We start from the raw sequence: 16,728 nt of genomic DNA, 5'->3' as shown, positions 1-16,728 counted from the left end.
CAGGCGTCTGATTCCCTGTGACATGAACTACAGAAGTTGTCCCTGGTGATGGAAACCAGCACCTTCCTCACAAAGGGGCTCCTTCTAAGACTGCACGCAACACGGAAACGCTCACCTGTTACCATGCCTTTTAAAGTCCTTGTCAGAAATTCTGGGCGTCTTCTTTAATAAGGACAAAGGGCAAAACACAGTCCTGCCAGTCACTCGTTGGAAACCTCTGTTGGTACAGCCTAAACTCTCTTCTCAGGGCATAAAGAATCCCTGGGGTGTATTTTTGCTTTGATGGGTAGCAGACTCATTTTCTCTGTTAACATTTTTTTTCCAGTAAACCAAAATCAAATGAGTCAATTTAATTGTCAGTGAAAGTGTTCTCTCAAGGTCATTACTTTGTAGGAAATAAAGTAAGCGAAATGCATGCGTGTTCAATCTCTCTAGTTCCCTGAATTATAAAACACCTTTCTGACTCACAGCCAATCTTGAAGGCAGAAGCTGAGCCTCCCTGAAGAAGCTAGACTCATGAGATTCTTGCAGAGAATGTGGCAGACAGCCAGCTGTCCTTCTCTGCCTAGTCCTCTTAACTTCCAAGGTAAAAACTGTAATGGTGCCATTAGAATACCAGAAAAGGTTAATATTCTTTCTACTTTCTTTTCTCTCATTCCCACTTCCCTCCTCTTCCCTTGGCTCCCCTCCCCTCTTTTTCCTCTCTCCTCTGCTTTCTTTCAGGATGCAGGCAGTAACTTTCTCTGACTTCGTACATTTCTCCTTGCCACTGTCTGGAATCTGGAGCGAGTCAGAGGTGCTTTAGACGTCTTCCTCCTGAAGCAAGCTTGTGAATGGAGGCTGAGCAAGACGGGGCGGAAAGGTGGAAGGCATCTGAGACTGGGGGAACACAGCCAACCCTACCAACCCCCAAATGGCCGCCTTCAATTTTACATTAACAGATAACAGAATTCTATCTAACTTGAACCACTGGTTTTGGACTTCTTGCTTTCTGTAGCTGAATGTAACTCGAATAATTCAGACGGTTTCAGTTAGAATGTGCCCACATGTACACATGTGACACAGCATATACATGCCCACTGTCATATATAAAACAAATCCTATTCGATGCTACTATCTTGTGAGTATATTTCTATGTCAATAGGTTCAAACATTTTAATAGTTTTATTAGTTCTGATTTTGAAACTTACAATAAATAACAACTTTCCAGAGATTCAAGGCTACGTGGTAGCAGAACAACAACTTCACGTGAGCCTGTAGCCTTGCAGCTCTTTCCATTCTATGTGAAGTTGGAGTAGGCTCATTTCTAGCACGGGCTAGTCTATGTCAGAAGACCCCAGGACTGCCTGGGGTGAAGCACCTGAACAACGAGGGCAAAAGCTTTCGTCCAGGACATGCTCTGTTCAGGAATGTGCCCACCAGCCAGAGCTGGACAGCTCCACCTCTGGCACTGGAACAAGACCCTACAGACTGTGGCTTGATTTGTCCTATCGCGGCCTGATGCAGGACATCATTACATCATGGGAGTGAAGTGTGTGCCCTTTGATCCCACCCACCGCTACGTTGCTAGCAGTAGCTGCATGTGTCCACTTTAAAGGCAGGGATGCAGGCCTTAGGCTCCTTCCGAGTGCAGGCAGACACAGGATGACCGGTTTGAAACGTGGCACACGGTGTTTCAGTATTCTGCCACAGGCTGTCTTATGGGCCCCTCGGGTCTCTGACGGGGTTATTCTGCAGAGTGTGGCTAAGCGGAGACTCAGCGATACTTGGTGGGGAGCATTTGAGTAGAAAATGTCACTTTGTTAATCTAAAGAAACGGTTTTCATCATTGATTTTCCTCTGTTTCTGAACAGTTCATACTGAATCAGTTCCTAGTAAACTATTGTCTTTGGTGTGTGTGTAAACACACGCATAGCTTCATTAGATGTCTATTTTTAGACTTAGAGACAGCAATTTCAACAGGCCTGAGATCCCTGTAGACCCCTTTGGTGAAAATGACTTTCAAAAACAGCAAATTTTCCTCATTCGTGTCTGAAGGGCAGTGTGCTTTACCGTGTAATAACCATATTTATCTGAGTTTTATCAGAATGAAGCATGTGTAATTTAGCATGTCACCCACTTAAGGAAAAGCCCAAGTCACAAAAGTCAGTTACAGTTTACAAATGTAACAAACAGAACCACAGCCAGTGTCCCTTCCTTCCAAACGGAGGAAAGCATCTGGCGCCGCCAGCTAGAGGCTCTGGAGGTGTGGGCGGGGCGTCAGTGGTTGCTAGGCTGCCTGCCCAGTTTCACCAAGAGGTCCACAGCAGGAGCTTCAGTTGCTTGGCAACCAGATATTTAGCCCCAGCATTTTTCTTAATGAAGGTTTTTCACAAATCTCTCTCTGTGATTCCCCCTAAATTACCAACTTATGCCTCCTGATCAAGTACAATTTTGCTTCCAAATAATCTTGTGTAAGTTTGCTCAAGGTCGCTTCACATTTCATTGTCTATTATAACTGCTGGTGTTTCCAAATGCCACTTTTCCAGCTGTGATTCTATAGCTTGAGTTACCTAGTAAACACAGTAGGGTTTCAAAGACACGTTAGATCATCATTCAGGAGGTTGTGTGTTCCATGTGAGTTTCCATGTCTATAAACAGAAAACTTGGCTTTTCCAAAAGTTGCCACCTGCTTAAGGGCTTGAACCTTATGCTTTCCCATAGATGACTAGAAGAGATGAGAGGTAAGAATTTAATGTGTTTGATTCCCTGAAGGCTTTTCTATGGGGCATCTCTGATACAATATTCATAGCGTATAAACAACTTTTTCATCAAAGTTTGAAGCGTTGTTTGTTAAAACTGGATGACATCAACACTATTTTCTTTGTAATTAGCTGGAGATAAAATCCCAATTATTGCAGCATCATGAGGCTTTTCCCCAACATTAGTACATTTAGTAGCGTTTGGACACATGGCCATTAAAAATCCAATTTGAACACTGTCCAAGTCAAATGTGCACTTTGTCCCTTTCATAGATTCCTTGTCTTAATACATCTGTATTAGTATTAACAAACTTATGGTAACTTCTTCTAGAATTTTTATTAATATAATAGTTGTAAGGTATAAAGCCACTTTATTCTTGAGTCTTAATTTTTAATTTTTCTCCTTCATAAAGTAGGCTGTGTGAACTCGTCGTCTCTTATCACAAAAGCAAATACCCAAAATCAAAAATAAAAACAGACCATGAACCTGAATTGTTCCATAGGTAGTAAGTTTCCCATGCATTTGCGAAAAGTTTAGGCCACCTCCTCTTTCTCAGGCGCTTATAAGGAACCCTTCAGAATAAATAGAAATTTCTCAAGAATCACATGCTTTCATTTAGGCTTAAAAGTTCTTCCTGCAAATGTGATCATTTTGCTCCAAGAGAATCTATTTTTCACTCTAAAAAATTTCTACTCCTATACACAAGAACATTATGTATGCTTATGATCACATGAATGAAGACTTACAAAGAAGAAATTTCAAATTGCTGTATTTTATTTGCAAGCCCTGTGAGAGCTTATAGTGTCAGAATCACCCCAAGGCAAACAATAATTGTGGTGGGCAATCTTGATTTTGCATCCAAACCATCTATGGGTTTTTTTGTTTTGTTTTGTTTTGTTTGTTTGTTTAAAAGAAACGATCTTAGCCCAAAACAGTCTAATTAAATTATTGTTAGTTTTGACTTCTGCATCTGTATCTTTAAATGGCTCCCTGAGACAGACTGCAGAAACCCTGAATTCCAGAGCTGAGCGTGAGCACTGGATGTGTTCATGGCCCAGCAAACCAAGACACCAGCTTGCACCTCCATACCTGTGTGGTCGCTGTCGAAGTCGTGCTGCTTCTGGAACCCCACATTTGTTGAAACTGCACTCTGATTTCCGCAAAGGTCTCAATGATGACAGCAATAAACACATTCTGAAAGGGAAGCACAAGCCACGTGGAGCCAACAGTGGAGAGCAGAGGGCAGAGGGCACTCAGGGGCACGCCCAGGATCTGCAGAAACCACCGCACGTGAAGCCTCCCTGGGACGCTGTCCCCCAGTACCTTGACGAGCCAAGCGAGGAAGAAGATGAGCGTGATGAAGTAGAAATAGGAACGCCAGCGGGGAAAGCTGTCGATGGCTCTGTACATGAGGAACACCCAGCCTTCCTGCGAGGCTGCCTCGTAGACTGTGAAGATGCTGGTGCCTGTCAGAGAGACGAGAGGCTGTCAAATAAGGACGGGTCTTCCAGGGAACACTATTTATCCATGCTCATTCATTCTCTCTCTTTTTCTTTCTTTCTCTCCACTCATTTATTTATTTGAAAGCAGAATGGTAGACACAGGACATAGAGAGTGAAAGAGAGAGTGGGGAGAGACTGATTTTCCATCCACTGGCTCACTTCCCAGTTATCTTCAAAGCAAAGCAAAGCAAAACAAAACAAAACAAAACAAAACAAAACAAAACAAAACAACAGGCCTTGGCTTGGCAGAAGCTCCACCCTGTCTCCCACATGGATGGCAGTGTTTCAAGCACTCAGGCCGTAGTCTGCAGCCTTCCCAGAACACTAGCAGGAAGCTGGGTTGCAAGGGAGCAGCCAGGACTCGACCTCACTCTCCAATACAGGACACCACTGTCACAACCCACAACTTAGCCCACTGTGCCAGAATGTTAGCCCCTGCCTGTGTTCAGTACTTCAATCATAAAAATTCCTCTAAATGGATTGAAATTGCTTGTGGCATTTTATTCGTATTCTATGGATTTTGATTAAGTTAACTTCTAGCTAGGGTGATTTGTGATGTCTAGCAATGAAAGTCATATTATAACATCAACTACTAAATGGCTCTAACAGTGAAGAAGAAGAAATGAACATTCAAATCCAGGATAGATATAGGTAAAAAAGAACATATAGGGTTTAATTCTGCCACCTTTGACTGAAAAGCACCAGTTAGGATTATAAACAAAATTAAATCTGAAAATTAAACTTGAAATAATTTACTCATATGAGGACTAAAGTATCTTAAGCTCCAATGCTAATATGAACATAAAAGAGCCCGTCTTTGTAATCCATGATTATTGGATGCTAAAATGTAGGCAGTAAACCATCAAATAGCATTTCTTACTTTTTGAAATTGTCTTAATGAAAATGCTTCTGTTAAAAAAAGATTCTATATGCGCTCCAGTCTGTGTTCAGGCAGCTCCAGCTCCCGTCCAGCTCCCTGCTTGTGGCCTGGAAACGCAGTAGAGGACGGCCCAGAGCCTGGGTGGGGACCCTGCGCTTGGAAAAAGCTTCTTGTTCCTGATTTTGGATTAGCTCAGCTCCAGCCACTTGTGGCCACTTGGGGAGTGAACCAGTGGATGGAAGATCTTTTTCCTCTCTCCTCTGTATATCTGATTTTCCAATAAAAATAAATAAATCTTAAAAAAAATAAAAACAGATATAACTATGTGATAGTAAAGGAAAGTTTAAAAGTGGGGGACACGCTTTTGAACATTTGCTGAAGAGAAGCTAAAATGTCACAGAGGTCAAGAGAGACGGGGCAACTGACGAACAAAGATGAAGTTCCTTGTCTCAGAGTAACACCGAAGCTAGAAGTAACCCATCATCCTGGAAGCAGGTCCTGCACATCTCACTGTGACGATACCCGCCCCCGAAGTAACCCATCATCCTGGAAGCAGGTCCTGCACATCTCACTGTGACGATACCTGCCCCCGAGAACCTTTCTGTATTGAAGTTGTGAGGATTAAAGGACTTGATTGCTGTAAACCTTGGCGTATGGTAAGTTCTTCAGGCTTCCCAGGTATCATTGTCACTACCATGTGTTTGAACAGAATTTTTCATTGCTATCTTGTGGAAAACATACAATTAAACTTATATTGCTTATAAAATAAATGTGACACATTTGAACCTCAATAAATCCTACCAGTCTAAATGAGCCAAACTACCAGTATACCAATATGTTTTTAATCACAAAGTAATTATATTATTTATTATTTTTAAAAAATTGATCTGGGAGGCAGAGAAACAGTGAGAGAGACAGATCCATAGACAGAGGTCTCATCCTCAAGTTCATTCTTCATATGGCTGCAAGGGACAGGACTGCATGGGGCTGGGGCTGTCAGCCAGGTCCCCGTGTGGGGGTCAGGGACCTATATCTACACACATGACACTCACACACACAGCTATCTGAAGCTAGGACGTGTGTAGGACCACACATCCTGAGAACACTGTGAAAGTCGGCTGGAACTCACTCTTGGAAGAAGAACCAAGACCTCAAGAAGCACCAATGCCTGTAGATCAGTAGGACCATCCAGCAACAAATGGGGACAGGTAGAAAGCAAGAGGCTTAAAAGCTGAGACAGAGAAGGAAAGCATGGGTCTGTTCGCGAAGGCCTGTCGTGTTCCAATACACACCACACAGAACATGCTATACATGATGCCTCTCACTTGCAGAATCCTATCTGAGCATTGATAACCATTTCTATTAACAACTGCCATTCGCAGAGCCTGTTGAGCTTTGAGACTTTTTACCCACTTACACACTAAGGAAATCTGAGTCGACAGGTGGGTGGGTGGATGGCTATGAGGATATGTTTTGTCAAACATATTAGAGAAAAGGAAAATGAAGGGAGTTAGGGTGGAAAGTGCTAGAACCGCAAATTGAGCCCATGTCACCAGGCATATCTAACTTATTCTTTCACTTTACTAAGCTGCAAACACGTTCCTGTACTTGCCTCAGAGGCTTTACAAAGAGATCATTTCCTCTTGCTGTCCTTTGTCTTTTTTTCCCACAGGGACTGTGAGGGCTGTGTCTAGAGTACACGCAAGATGTCTTTCAGGATGAAGGGCAAAGCAGTCCACACAAAAGAAGACTCTGCCCCTCCCTCCTGTTCATAACAGAAGCCAAAACTGAGCTTTGGGATGTTCCCACTTGTTTCCTCCAGTCATAGTTCACATATCCATGTTAGGTCATTCTACTTTCAAAGGTCAGAGCCAAAGTGATGATGAAAACTAACGTGGGATCCACCGCTAAGCCAACGCCAAACACAAAATGCCTGTGAACTTGAGACAGTTGGATTAGAAGGGGTGACCATACAAGGCCTTGGTGTAAATAACGGCCTTTCTCCTCCACATTCAGAGTCCGTAACAGAACCAGGAGGGCTCATATTGGGACCAGCCATTCCATCCTGAGGCAGACACGTCAGATGCCCATGTAGAGACGTTTGCACACCTCCAGAATTAGAAGCGTTAAGCTGTTCAGGATCTGTTGGGCTGTGCTTCATGTGGGTTTCGTGTATCTGCTCATATCCAATCTGCCTTCTTCTTCTTCAAGCACAATTCACTTTTGAACATTAGACCTGCTCCACAGAGTGACACTTACTGAGCCGCGGAACAGACATAAAGAGTGTATTGTTTAAAGGGGAATTCACTGAAGCCATCCAAAACGTAAATTGTACTATCAGTTTGAACACAGGTCACGGTCACTGTACTTTAAAATCTGTCAACGTGAAATAAGATTACCCAGAGTTCACATCCACCCTAGCATTCTACCTTGACGATGCTAGTGACATTTGGGGATGCAGGCTGGACTGCTGTGTGTGGGGTTTTCCTGAGCCATTGGAGGGAGAAGACCTGCCCCCCAGATTCAGGGCCACAACCAACCTCCACGCTATGACAACAAAGATGTCTGCAGATACTGACCCGTGTCGCCTAGTGGGCAAATTTACACAGAATTTTGACTAGCAGATTCCATAGCTTTTATCCTGCATTTGTCTAGCTTGGGACAGAACATATAATTTATATTAAATGTTTTTTTTCTAATGAATTGAATCTCTTTTCTTAACATGAAGGAAAACAAATTACTTGCAATATTTATCAAAGTTCCTGCATTGGCTTATGAACTATTCAGAGAGTAAATAATTTGAGGTGAAACCAGACTCCTAAACATGTGATTTGTTTTTTTTTTTACTATATTCACAAGAGCCAGCCTGTGCTAGAATTTGGCATTGTATTCACCTGTAGGGACTTTTTAAAAGTTTAAATGCTTTTTATTTTTAGCAACCTACATGACATGCTTTTTCCTTTAACAACAATGTGTCTACACCAAGTAGATCATGGTCAAAATAAATGAAGAGCTCAAGGTAACAGCAGTCCCATGTCCTGTTGCATGGTTAACAGGTAGCAGTCAATTTTGATGAGAACTGAAAAGATGCAATGCAATGGCCAGCTTTGTTAACATTTCCCTAGAGCCTTCCAGGCTAAAAGATCAGGCCCTAGGAATGCTTTATTTTCATATGAAATATTTGACACTCAGCTGATCCATCAGTAGTCCCAATTACATTAATAGTTATGTTTATTTAAGGCCCAGCACAATGGCTCAAGGGTTAAATCTTCATCTTACAAGCACCAGAATTCAATACAGGTGCCAGTTCATGTCCGACTGTTCCACTTTCCATCCAGCTCCCAGCTGATGGCCTGGGAAAGCAGCAGAAGATGATCCAAATTCTTGGGACCCTGCACCTGCATGGGAGACCTGGAAAAAGCTCCTGGCTTCAGATTGGCTCAGCTCCGGCTGTTGTGGCCATTTGGGGAGAGATTCAGGGGATGGTACATCTGTCTCCCTGTCTCTCCTTCTCTCTGTAAACCTGATCTGCCTTTCTAGTAAAAATAAATAAATATTTTAAAAAGCTGTGTTTATTTTAGTAGGTATATGTTAGAAGGAAAGCTTATTTCTTCTAATACTTCTGAATACTTCTAAAGTTGAATACAATGATCGAATACACCACTACTCCACATAAAATGAGAACACCAAGAGATGGACATCAGCAGCAAACGTCCATCATGAACTGTAGAGATTTACTGAACAGCCCAGCTAGAATTTAATTGTTTGGCTGATGTCATAATTCCAATGAATAAAACCTTTATAAATAATGTCTTCTATTTTTTGAAATTATGTTAATTTCTATTAAAATATATTTCCCAAATAAACTCAAGGGTTTTTCTCTGACAGACTGTGATGTGACTTTATGACTATGCTAATATTTAATACATTTATTCCCATTTTCAGCTAAGAAGCCATGAAGACTAGTATGTGGCCTTCCAAATAACAAAATAAAGCAAGATATCATTTTTGACTTGTGATCTGGAATTATAGATTTATTTTATACTGAGCACTTAAAATATATTTATAAACCCCATGTTCTTGAGATTTTTTTTATTATAACTAATCTCTCTTGGCACAATGTTGCCATAGGTGAGGTCAGTAAATCACCTTAAATCTTATGATAGTTAAATTTTGCAACAAGATATAAAAAATCATATAAAGCCACCTTTGTCCACTACATGTATTTCTCAAGTTAAACATTTTAAAAATAAGATTCTTAGTAGAAAGACTTCTTCAGAATCTGAATATTTCTATAAACTTCCAAGTTCCAGATAGATGATAGTTGAAGAAAGAAGAGGCGAAGGTCTTGATTTCAGTGTTCACCAATGGGACAGGAGAGGAGCAGGCCGGGCGCTGGCCTTGGCTGCAAAGCCGTGGTCTAGAGCACTGTAGTTCCCAGGATGCTGAACCCTCAGGCCAGCCACAACACTTGCAGCCTCCTGAAGCCAGGTGACTTCCAGGTGGGCTGACGGCAAAGCATGCCCACCAGTCTCAGCAGGTACCTATCTGTCTTTGAGGAGTCGTGATTTCAGACAAAAAAAAAAATGTTCCTTGGAAATTCATTTTCCATTAGTTGACTGAAATTAACCTTCCTGACACACACACAACCCTTAGCTCCCACCACCTGTCAGTTACCTTTCCTAACACACACACTCAATGTCCGTGGCTTCTTAGATATGTGACCTTGGATCAGCCAGTTTCCATCCTGGCCCCTCAGCTTCCCACGGCACCCAAAGGCAGTGAGGCAGCAGTGCTCGCCATTCAAGTGCTGAAAAGAGGGAAACTGGAAATGCTGAAATATCTCGAAAAGCACATCTCATACACCATGTCTGAAATAATATTTCTGCTGGAGTTCTCCAGTTTTGTCTCTCGTATATTTTTTAGAAGATTTATTAGAAATTACAAAGGAAATCAACGCAGAACTGCCAGACTTGAAGTCATTTTTAATGAGTTAAGAGTTACGACATAAAAATTTCTTAATAGGCTAAAAACTAGAAGCAGGTATTTGGAAAAAAATACCAAGACATTCTTTTCTCCCTATTTTGGGAAATGCATAGTTTGTAGTTTTGCAATGTAATGTGTGACCAATGAAGATAAAATTTTTAAAATCGCTACGAGGTAAACCTGGCCAGTCTACCTTAGAATAGCAACAATAGCAAGGATTTCTTTCTTATAGTTTATATCTATACAAATCAAGGGCTTTTTTAATATACAAAGTTTATTCATTTATTGAAAGGCAGAGAAAGAGAAGGGAGGGGGGAGACAGAGGTCTTCCATTTCTCCAAACGGCTTCAATAAATGGGCTGGACCAGAATGAAGCCAGGAGCCAGAACTCCATCTGGAACAACCACAGGAGTGACAGGAGTCCAAGCATTTGGACCATCACCTGCTGCCTTCAAAAATGCATGAGCAGGGCCCAGTGCGGTGGCGCAGTGGTTAAGGTCCTCGCCTTGCACGCCCGGGATCCCATATGGGCGCCGGTTCTAATCCCGGCAGCCCTGCTTCCCTTCAAGCTCCCTGCCTGAGGCCCAGGAAAGCAGTCGAGGATGGCCGAAAGCTTTCGGACCCTGCACCCACGTGGGAGACCCAGAAGAGGCTCCTGGCTTCAGATCGGCATAGCATCGGCCATTGCGCTCACTTGGGGAGTGAAACATCGGACGGAAGGTCTTCCTCTCTGTCTCTCCTCTCTGTATATCCGCCTATCCAATAAAAAAATAATAAAAATAAATCTTTAAACCAAAATGCATGAGCAGGAGATTGAATTGGAAGTGGGAGTATCAGCGATGGGAATTAGCACTCTGGTACCGGGTGTGGGGATCCCAAACAGAGGCTTAGCACACTTTGCCACCATATCTTCTAAAATTCCTACATATTTATATGAAGCCAAGCTGTCTCCCTAGTAATTATTGTTGATTTGAATTCAGCATTGACTGAAACGTGTATGGCTACATTGTTTTTTTAGTGTTAGGATGGTCCATCTTTCTCATATCACTTTAGCTGTATTCTGTGTATTAAATTGTGTTTCTTATAGTAAAAATATGTTTGAATATTTTGTTGTCTTCATTCAGTCTGTATCTCTGTATTTTAAGTGGTGTATCTGTACTATTCACACTTAGTGTGGTTTCCAGCACAGATAGACTCAGGTGCACCATTTTTAGAACCCTTTCATTTGTATTGCTTTTTTTTCTGCCGTCTCTGATTTTAATTGAACATTTTACACAATTCAAGTTTCTCTACTCTCAGCATGTTGACTGTACTTGTTTGAAAAATGATTTAATGGTTGTCCCAGAATTTACAAAATACATTTAACACCAAACTCAGTTCACTTTCACATAGCACTGTATCACTTCATGGATAGTGCATGTCTTAGCAGCCTAAGATTACCATGGGCTGAGTGACTTAGACACAAGCAAGTTTATCTCGCATGGTTTACGACTGGAGGTTCAAGCTCAGGCCAACAGTGTAGTCTAGTTCCGGAGAGGGTTGAGGACTTAGGCCTTCAGCACGAGTCTTTCTGTTTACCTGGCCAGATGTGAGGCTGTGTTTGATATTAAGTTGTATCTGTGCATGTCAGAAGTTTCCATTTCCTTTGTTCTTTCTGACTCCCTTTGTTGACTTCAAATTTCTCTGGGAGATCTTTCTGGAAAGAGTCAGTGTCATCTGGCTCTTTGGGGATTATGTGAGAGCTCTTTTTGTGTGGGAGGAAGGTACTGGGAGCGGGGAGGCTGTCGACAATCTTCCAATGAAGTTCAAAGTCTTACAACAGGTCTGAGTCTCCGGGCTGCACCTTTCAGGAGCATTTCCTGGCCTTTCTTCTTCAAGTATATGATACAGAGAGACGCGAGGAAGCTTCAGGCACAGGACTGGCTTGGCCTTGGGTCAGTTAAGGTTCTGGGGGAGGTTTCCTTGAGTGCACTAAACGTTCATGGAGAACAGAGTTCCGGGCTAATTCCAACATCAGCACTTACCATTGCTCTCTAGTGCCTGGTTGGAGGCATACAAGACTTTTTTCTCTGAGCTTCACCTTAAGAAACTGATTGAGGCTGCACAAGGTGAAACACACAGCAGCCGAAGGGATCCGCTAGGACTGATAGAATTCCCAAACCTGCCATCCACGGTCAGACTCCAGGAAGGAGGGAGTTACACTTTGCCTCTGCAGAGCTCCGTCTCTGCCTTTGCCTGTGTCCAGGGCAGTGGTCAGTGGCTCGCCCTATGATCCGATTCGCCCACTGGACTGAAGAAGCAGTGCTGCTGACCTCCGTGTACTCAGCTTTTCTCTTGTGAGCACAGACAACTTCCAAGCTCTGTGCAAGTTGGGGCACAATCCATTTAAGACACAAACCAGGGTGATAAATGAAAGCATCTGATGAGACCAGAGTTTTAAATCATGTGTGAGCAAAGGCATGGCTCTCTGCTCACATACGCTCTTTTGGAAGTATTGAGTATGCTTCTATAAAGTGAATAAACATCACAGTACGGACTGGGCAGCAGCAAGATACCTCTCACCCTGCTCGCCCTGCACACATGCACACTGGTGGCAGCATATGCAACCGCGATAGGGAATACTTCCAGGCTGACCTTGAGCCACTTTTGTCCCTTACACTGTAACACCTCCTGTTGTTCTGCTTGCTTGAAACAATCAACTGTAAGGCGAGATGTAGACAATACGCTAAGAATAAAGTGGAAGTGAGGGAGGAAGACAAACGCAGTCTTTCACAGAACATGGTTTAAGTATCATTGTATGTCTAATAGCACACTTGATGTGATCAATCAGAAGCAGAGGGCTGTGGCCAGCAGTGATTTGGTCTGATTCTGCCTTGCTAGTAAGGCAAGCCTTCCTGGGCTAAGGAACACACCAATCAGACGTGCACACTGTGGGCTGATCCGAACTTTTTTCTTCTCAACGAGCAGGAAGACTGGAGAAACATCACTTCCGCAAATGCTAGCTGGGGTCCAGGCCAGAAGCGTGAGTGGAAGTGGAGCAGTGAGTGCAACTGCTGTTTGGGACACCTGCTTTCCAAATCAGAGCGTCTGGGACAAAGTCCCTCCTTGCTGCCGGTGCAGCTTCCTGCCCATGCCCACCCTGCAGGGGTGGGGCCACAAAAGGACCCCTATGGACTTGGATCCCTGCCATGCATGCATGGAGTTCTGGGAGGGTGGTTTCAGTGTGACCCAGCCCTGCCACTGCAAGCATCTGGGGAGCACACCATCAGATGATGTCTCTCTCTCCCCTTTTAATTCTTCTCTGCCTTTCAAATAAATAAAAATAACACCAACTACATGAATGAGTTCTCTTTGGATAAATAGAAAATGAAAACAATAAATAAAGAACTTTAAAGTCTGGCACAAAGTAATATGTCACAAAGTTAAGTAATAAGCTTAACTTTGAGCTTTAACATCTTTTCTTTAAATCATTATTCAGTAGGTATAACTCATTGCTCTTTGTCATGAATCAATGTGGGATGCTCTTCTTTTTATATTGTGTGTGTATGTCTTATGATTCACTTTTAATAATAATCACTGGGCTTTAGCAATAACCTGTGATTAAAGATGTAAGGAAACTTTTGATATTTTTTTAAAGAAACATTGTTATTACTACCATTTGGCATATAACAGCATTATATAACTGGCAGGTGGTTTCCAGGAGGCCTGCCACCTTGGAGGGACTCCAGGAGTGGATGACTGTATTCAGGCCTATGAAGAGATAGTGCCCAAGGCCAACGTATGACCCGTACCAGCTGCCAGAGCTCCTGATGCCCAAGGCAAAAGGCCTCTTCTGCCTATGCACTCCTCCTGCATTGTGCCAGTCTCTGTGGACTTCTTGGCTCTGCTTCTCCCCAAAGCCCTGACTTTCACCGTGCCTGCAGATTCACTTGTTTTCTTGTGTGACCCTGGTCTGGTCCTCTGTTCCTCTGTCCACACCAGTAGCTCTCTCTAGGACCTCTGGTGCAGGTTCTCACAAGTCTGTCCTGGCCTCTGCCCTCCCTTGCCTTTGTCCTGCTGCCTTTAGAGCCCTTCCTGGAAGCACTTCGGTGTGTGTGTGTGTGTGTGTGTGTGTGTGTGTGTGTGTGTGTGTGTGGAATTCACGGATAGTAGGATATCATCATACTGCAACTCAGCATCCCAACCATTACAACAGGCCTATATGAATTAAAGCGCTTCATTCTTTTTCTGCACAATTCCCCTTTTAGAAGTACTACTAACCCCATTTGGAGACAAAGACATTCAGGCTGAGGTGAGTTAAAGTGAGGGTCACATGGCTAAGAAGTGGCATCACTGGTTAGACCTGATGCCTGCACTCATGTCTTAAGCCTCTTGTCCTTGCATGGGGAAAGCTTAGGATAACTGTTGTCAGGAACACTTGATTGGCTTCCAAGAACACAGGCTTCTTCCTTTGGTTTCTGTGGTAAGGGGCGGGGCTCTGCCTCAGCGCCCTGTGTCTTGCGAAGAATACAGAGCAGGCTAAGAATACGTGCTGTCTGATGTGCCTTAGCCACAACTAGTGGGTGTGAGCACTTGCCCATTTCTGGCATAGCAGTGGTAGTGTCGGCTCCAGGAGACAGCTCCAACTCAGGACACCAGGGACTACTCCTGGCAATGAACCCGAGGAATAAGATAACCTTGAACTCCCAGGACTGTCAGATTCCCAGACAAAGAATGCTGGGCCCATTTAATGCGCTTTCCTATTGTTGTTAAGTTAAAAAATTCATTTTCCATCACCACCACCTACTAGTTCACTTTTACCACTCTCATGTTGAGATGGCTGTGTGTGGCCCAGGTCACTAAGGACCCTCCCTAAGCTCACCCAGAAACGTCTATAGCTACGTAGATGTAATGTGTGCTCGCCTCCGGAGGCGTGTTCTTTCCACTTTGCCATGCATGTCTGAACTTTCTGAAACTTTCCTTGGCCTGGTTTTGAGGAATTTGAACACATTCCTGTCTGGTAGACTTTGTGAAAGCAAAATTCTGCTTTTAAAGTTAAACAGACTAGCCCAAGGAAAGGGAAGGGAGGGGAGGGAAAATTCCTCCTTGAGGTTTTGGCTTAGCAAGAGTTCTTTTTGTTTTTTTCTTGGGTGTGGGGAATACATTTATCTGCCTTCTCTCCACTCTAAGTTTCTCAGATTATTGTCAGACAAGTTTTAGATATTTCCAGAACACCGAACCAAACCCAGAATTAAAAGACAACAAGACTTGGTTTACTTTAATGTATTAGACACATCAGAACCATATAAACTTCAGAAATGATCACTGGTTTCTTTTGGAGTGAACCTTCTGTTCATGGAGTACTAACTGTGATGCTTGCTCACTAAGGCTCTGTCCCACGGTACAAGCATCATCATTTGAGGAATGGAATAAAAATAGAGAAATTTTTTTTAAGAAGCGGGATGCATCCGAAGCTGGTCAGACACTTGGCCTTTGCTTATGCATGGCCCTAGCAGGAGTTTCCCAGGACTCATTTTCCCCTTCCCTTCTATCTGCTAAAAAAAGACAAGCCAATGACCACACCGGGAGTTGTGTATTGCCCAGAGAGGGCACCTGCCTCCACTTAGGGAATAACTTCAGAGGGCAGCTCCCTATCCACCCCAGACTATGACTTCAGGAATAAGTTTACTCTATCCCATTAAGCCTACTGTGCCCCATCCAATATATACCCAATGTAGTTCAGGTCTGGCACAGTTTTCTGAAGTAGCTGGTATCCACAGGGATGTCAACATGGAGAACCATGACAGCTACAAATAAAACACACGCATCCTGAGAGGACATGCCAACGAGGAGGTGGATTTGATAGTTCAGGGAAATGAAGTAAGGCAAAATTCCTTCTCATAAAAACTGAGTTCCTGACATGCTGAACCACAGGAATTCACACTTCGCATAAACTTTTAGCCCAAAGGATAAATTCTCCCCATGGGTGTAAAATAACAAGGTAAACATCATAACTTAATGTAACATAAAGACTTGCTTAAGATCCTTTGACATGTTCAAAAGAGATACTTTAAACATGAGAGTCGTACTTTTTAAATATAAGGTTTTGGTTACATGACTAATGGTATGACTCACCAACATGAAGCAGCAAATTATTTCTCAAGAAAAGAGTTATACTGCATCTGATTTCAAAACACTAAAATATTTGTTAAAGAGTAGTGATATTTATTATTGAAAAGGGGTTAAAATAAGGCAAAATCCTGAGAATGAAACACAATGCATTGATACCAGCATGCACACGCACACACACATACAGACGTCCAGCACAACTGAGGTCAAATGTACCCACAGAAAGTTCACATACTTAAAGGACTGCCATGCCTGCATCTTATTATTCTGGGCAAGGAAATATGAGAACTGTTCATTTTGGCAAGCCAAGTACACTGAACGCACAATTCATGTTCTAAGAGTGGCCATCTGAATGATACAAACCTGACACCACACAGCTTGATGAAATGTAGGGATGTGTTGGAATATCTGTCTATCAAAATAGACTTATTTAGGTTGGCGCTGTGGCATAGTAAGCTTATCCCCTGCCTGCCAGCACCCTCATCCCAGAAGCGTGTTGGTTCATGTCCT

General features: G+C 42.9%; 1 protein-coding gene across 1 annotated transcript in view; it reads right to left on the bottom strand.

The window, feature by feature from the left end:
• Positions 1 to 16,728, bottom strand: part of NALCN (sodium leak channel, non-selective) — a 287,262-nt gene that overhangs the window by 193,508 nt on the left and 77,026 nt on the right. The window contains exons 8-9 of the mRNA XM_040991012.1: positions 4,066 to 4,208; positions 3,832 to 3,936 (exon numbers count right to left, since the gene is read on the bottom strand). Coding sequence (XP_040846946.1) covers positions 3,832 to 3,936; positions 4,066 to 4,208 — 248 coding nt within the window. The remainder of the gene's footprint in view (positions 1 to 3,831; positions 3,937 to 4,065; positions 4,209 to 16,728) is intronic.

This window comes from Ochotona curzoniae, unplaced genomic scaffold, assembly GCF_017591425.1.
Source record: "Ochotona curzoniae isolate NIBS_2020 unplaced genomic scaffold, NIBS_Ocur_1.0 contig_64, whole genome shotgun sequence".
In the NCBI taxonomy this organism is placed as follows: Eukaryota; Metazoa; Chordata; class Mammalia; order Lagomorpha; family Ochotonidae; genus Ochotona; species Ochotona curzoniae.
The sequence above is the reverse complement of the archived record's forward strand: the minus strand, read 5'-3'. Positions and strand labels throughout refer to the sequence as shown.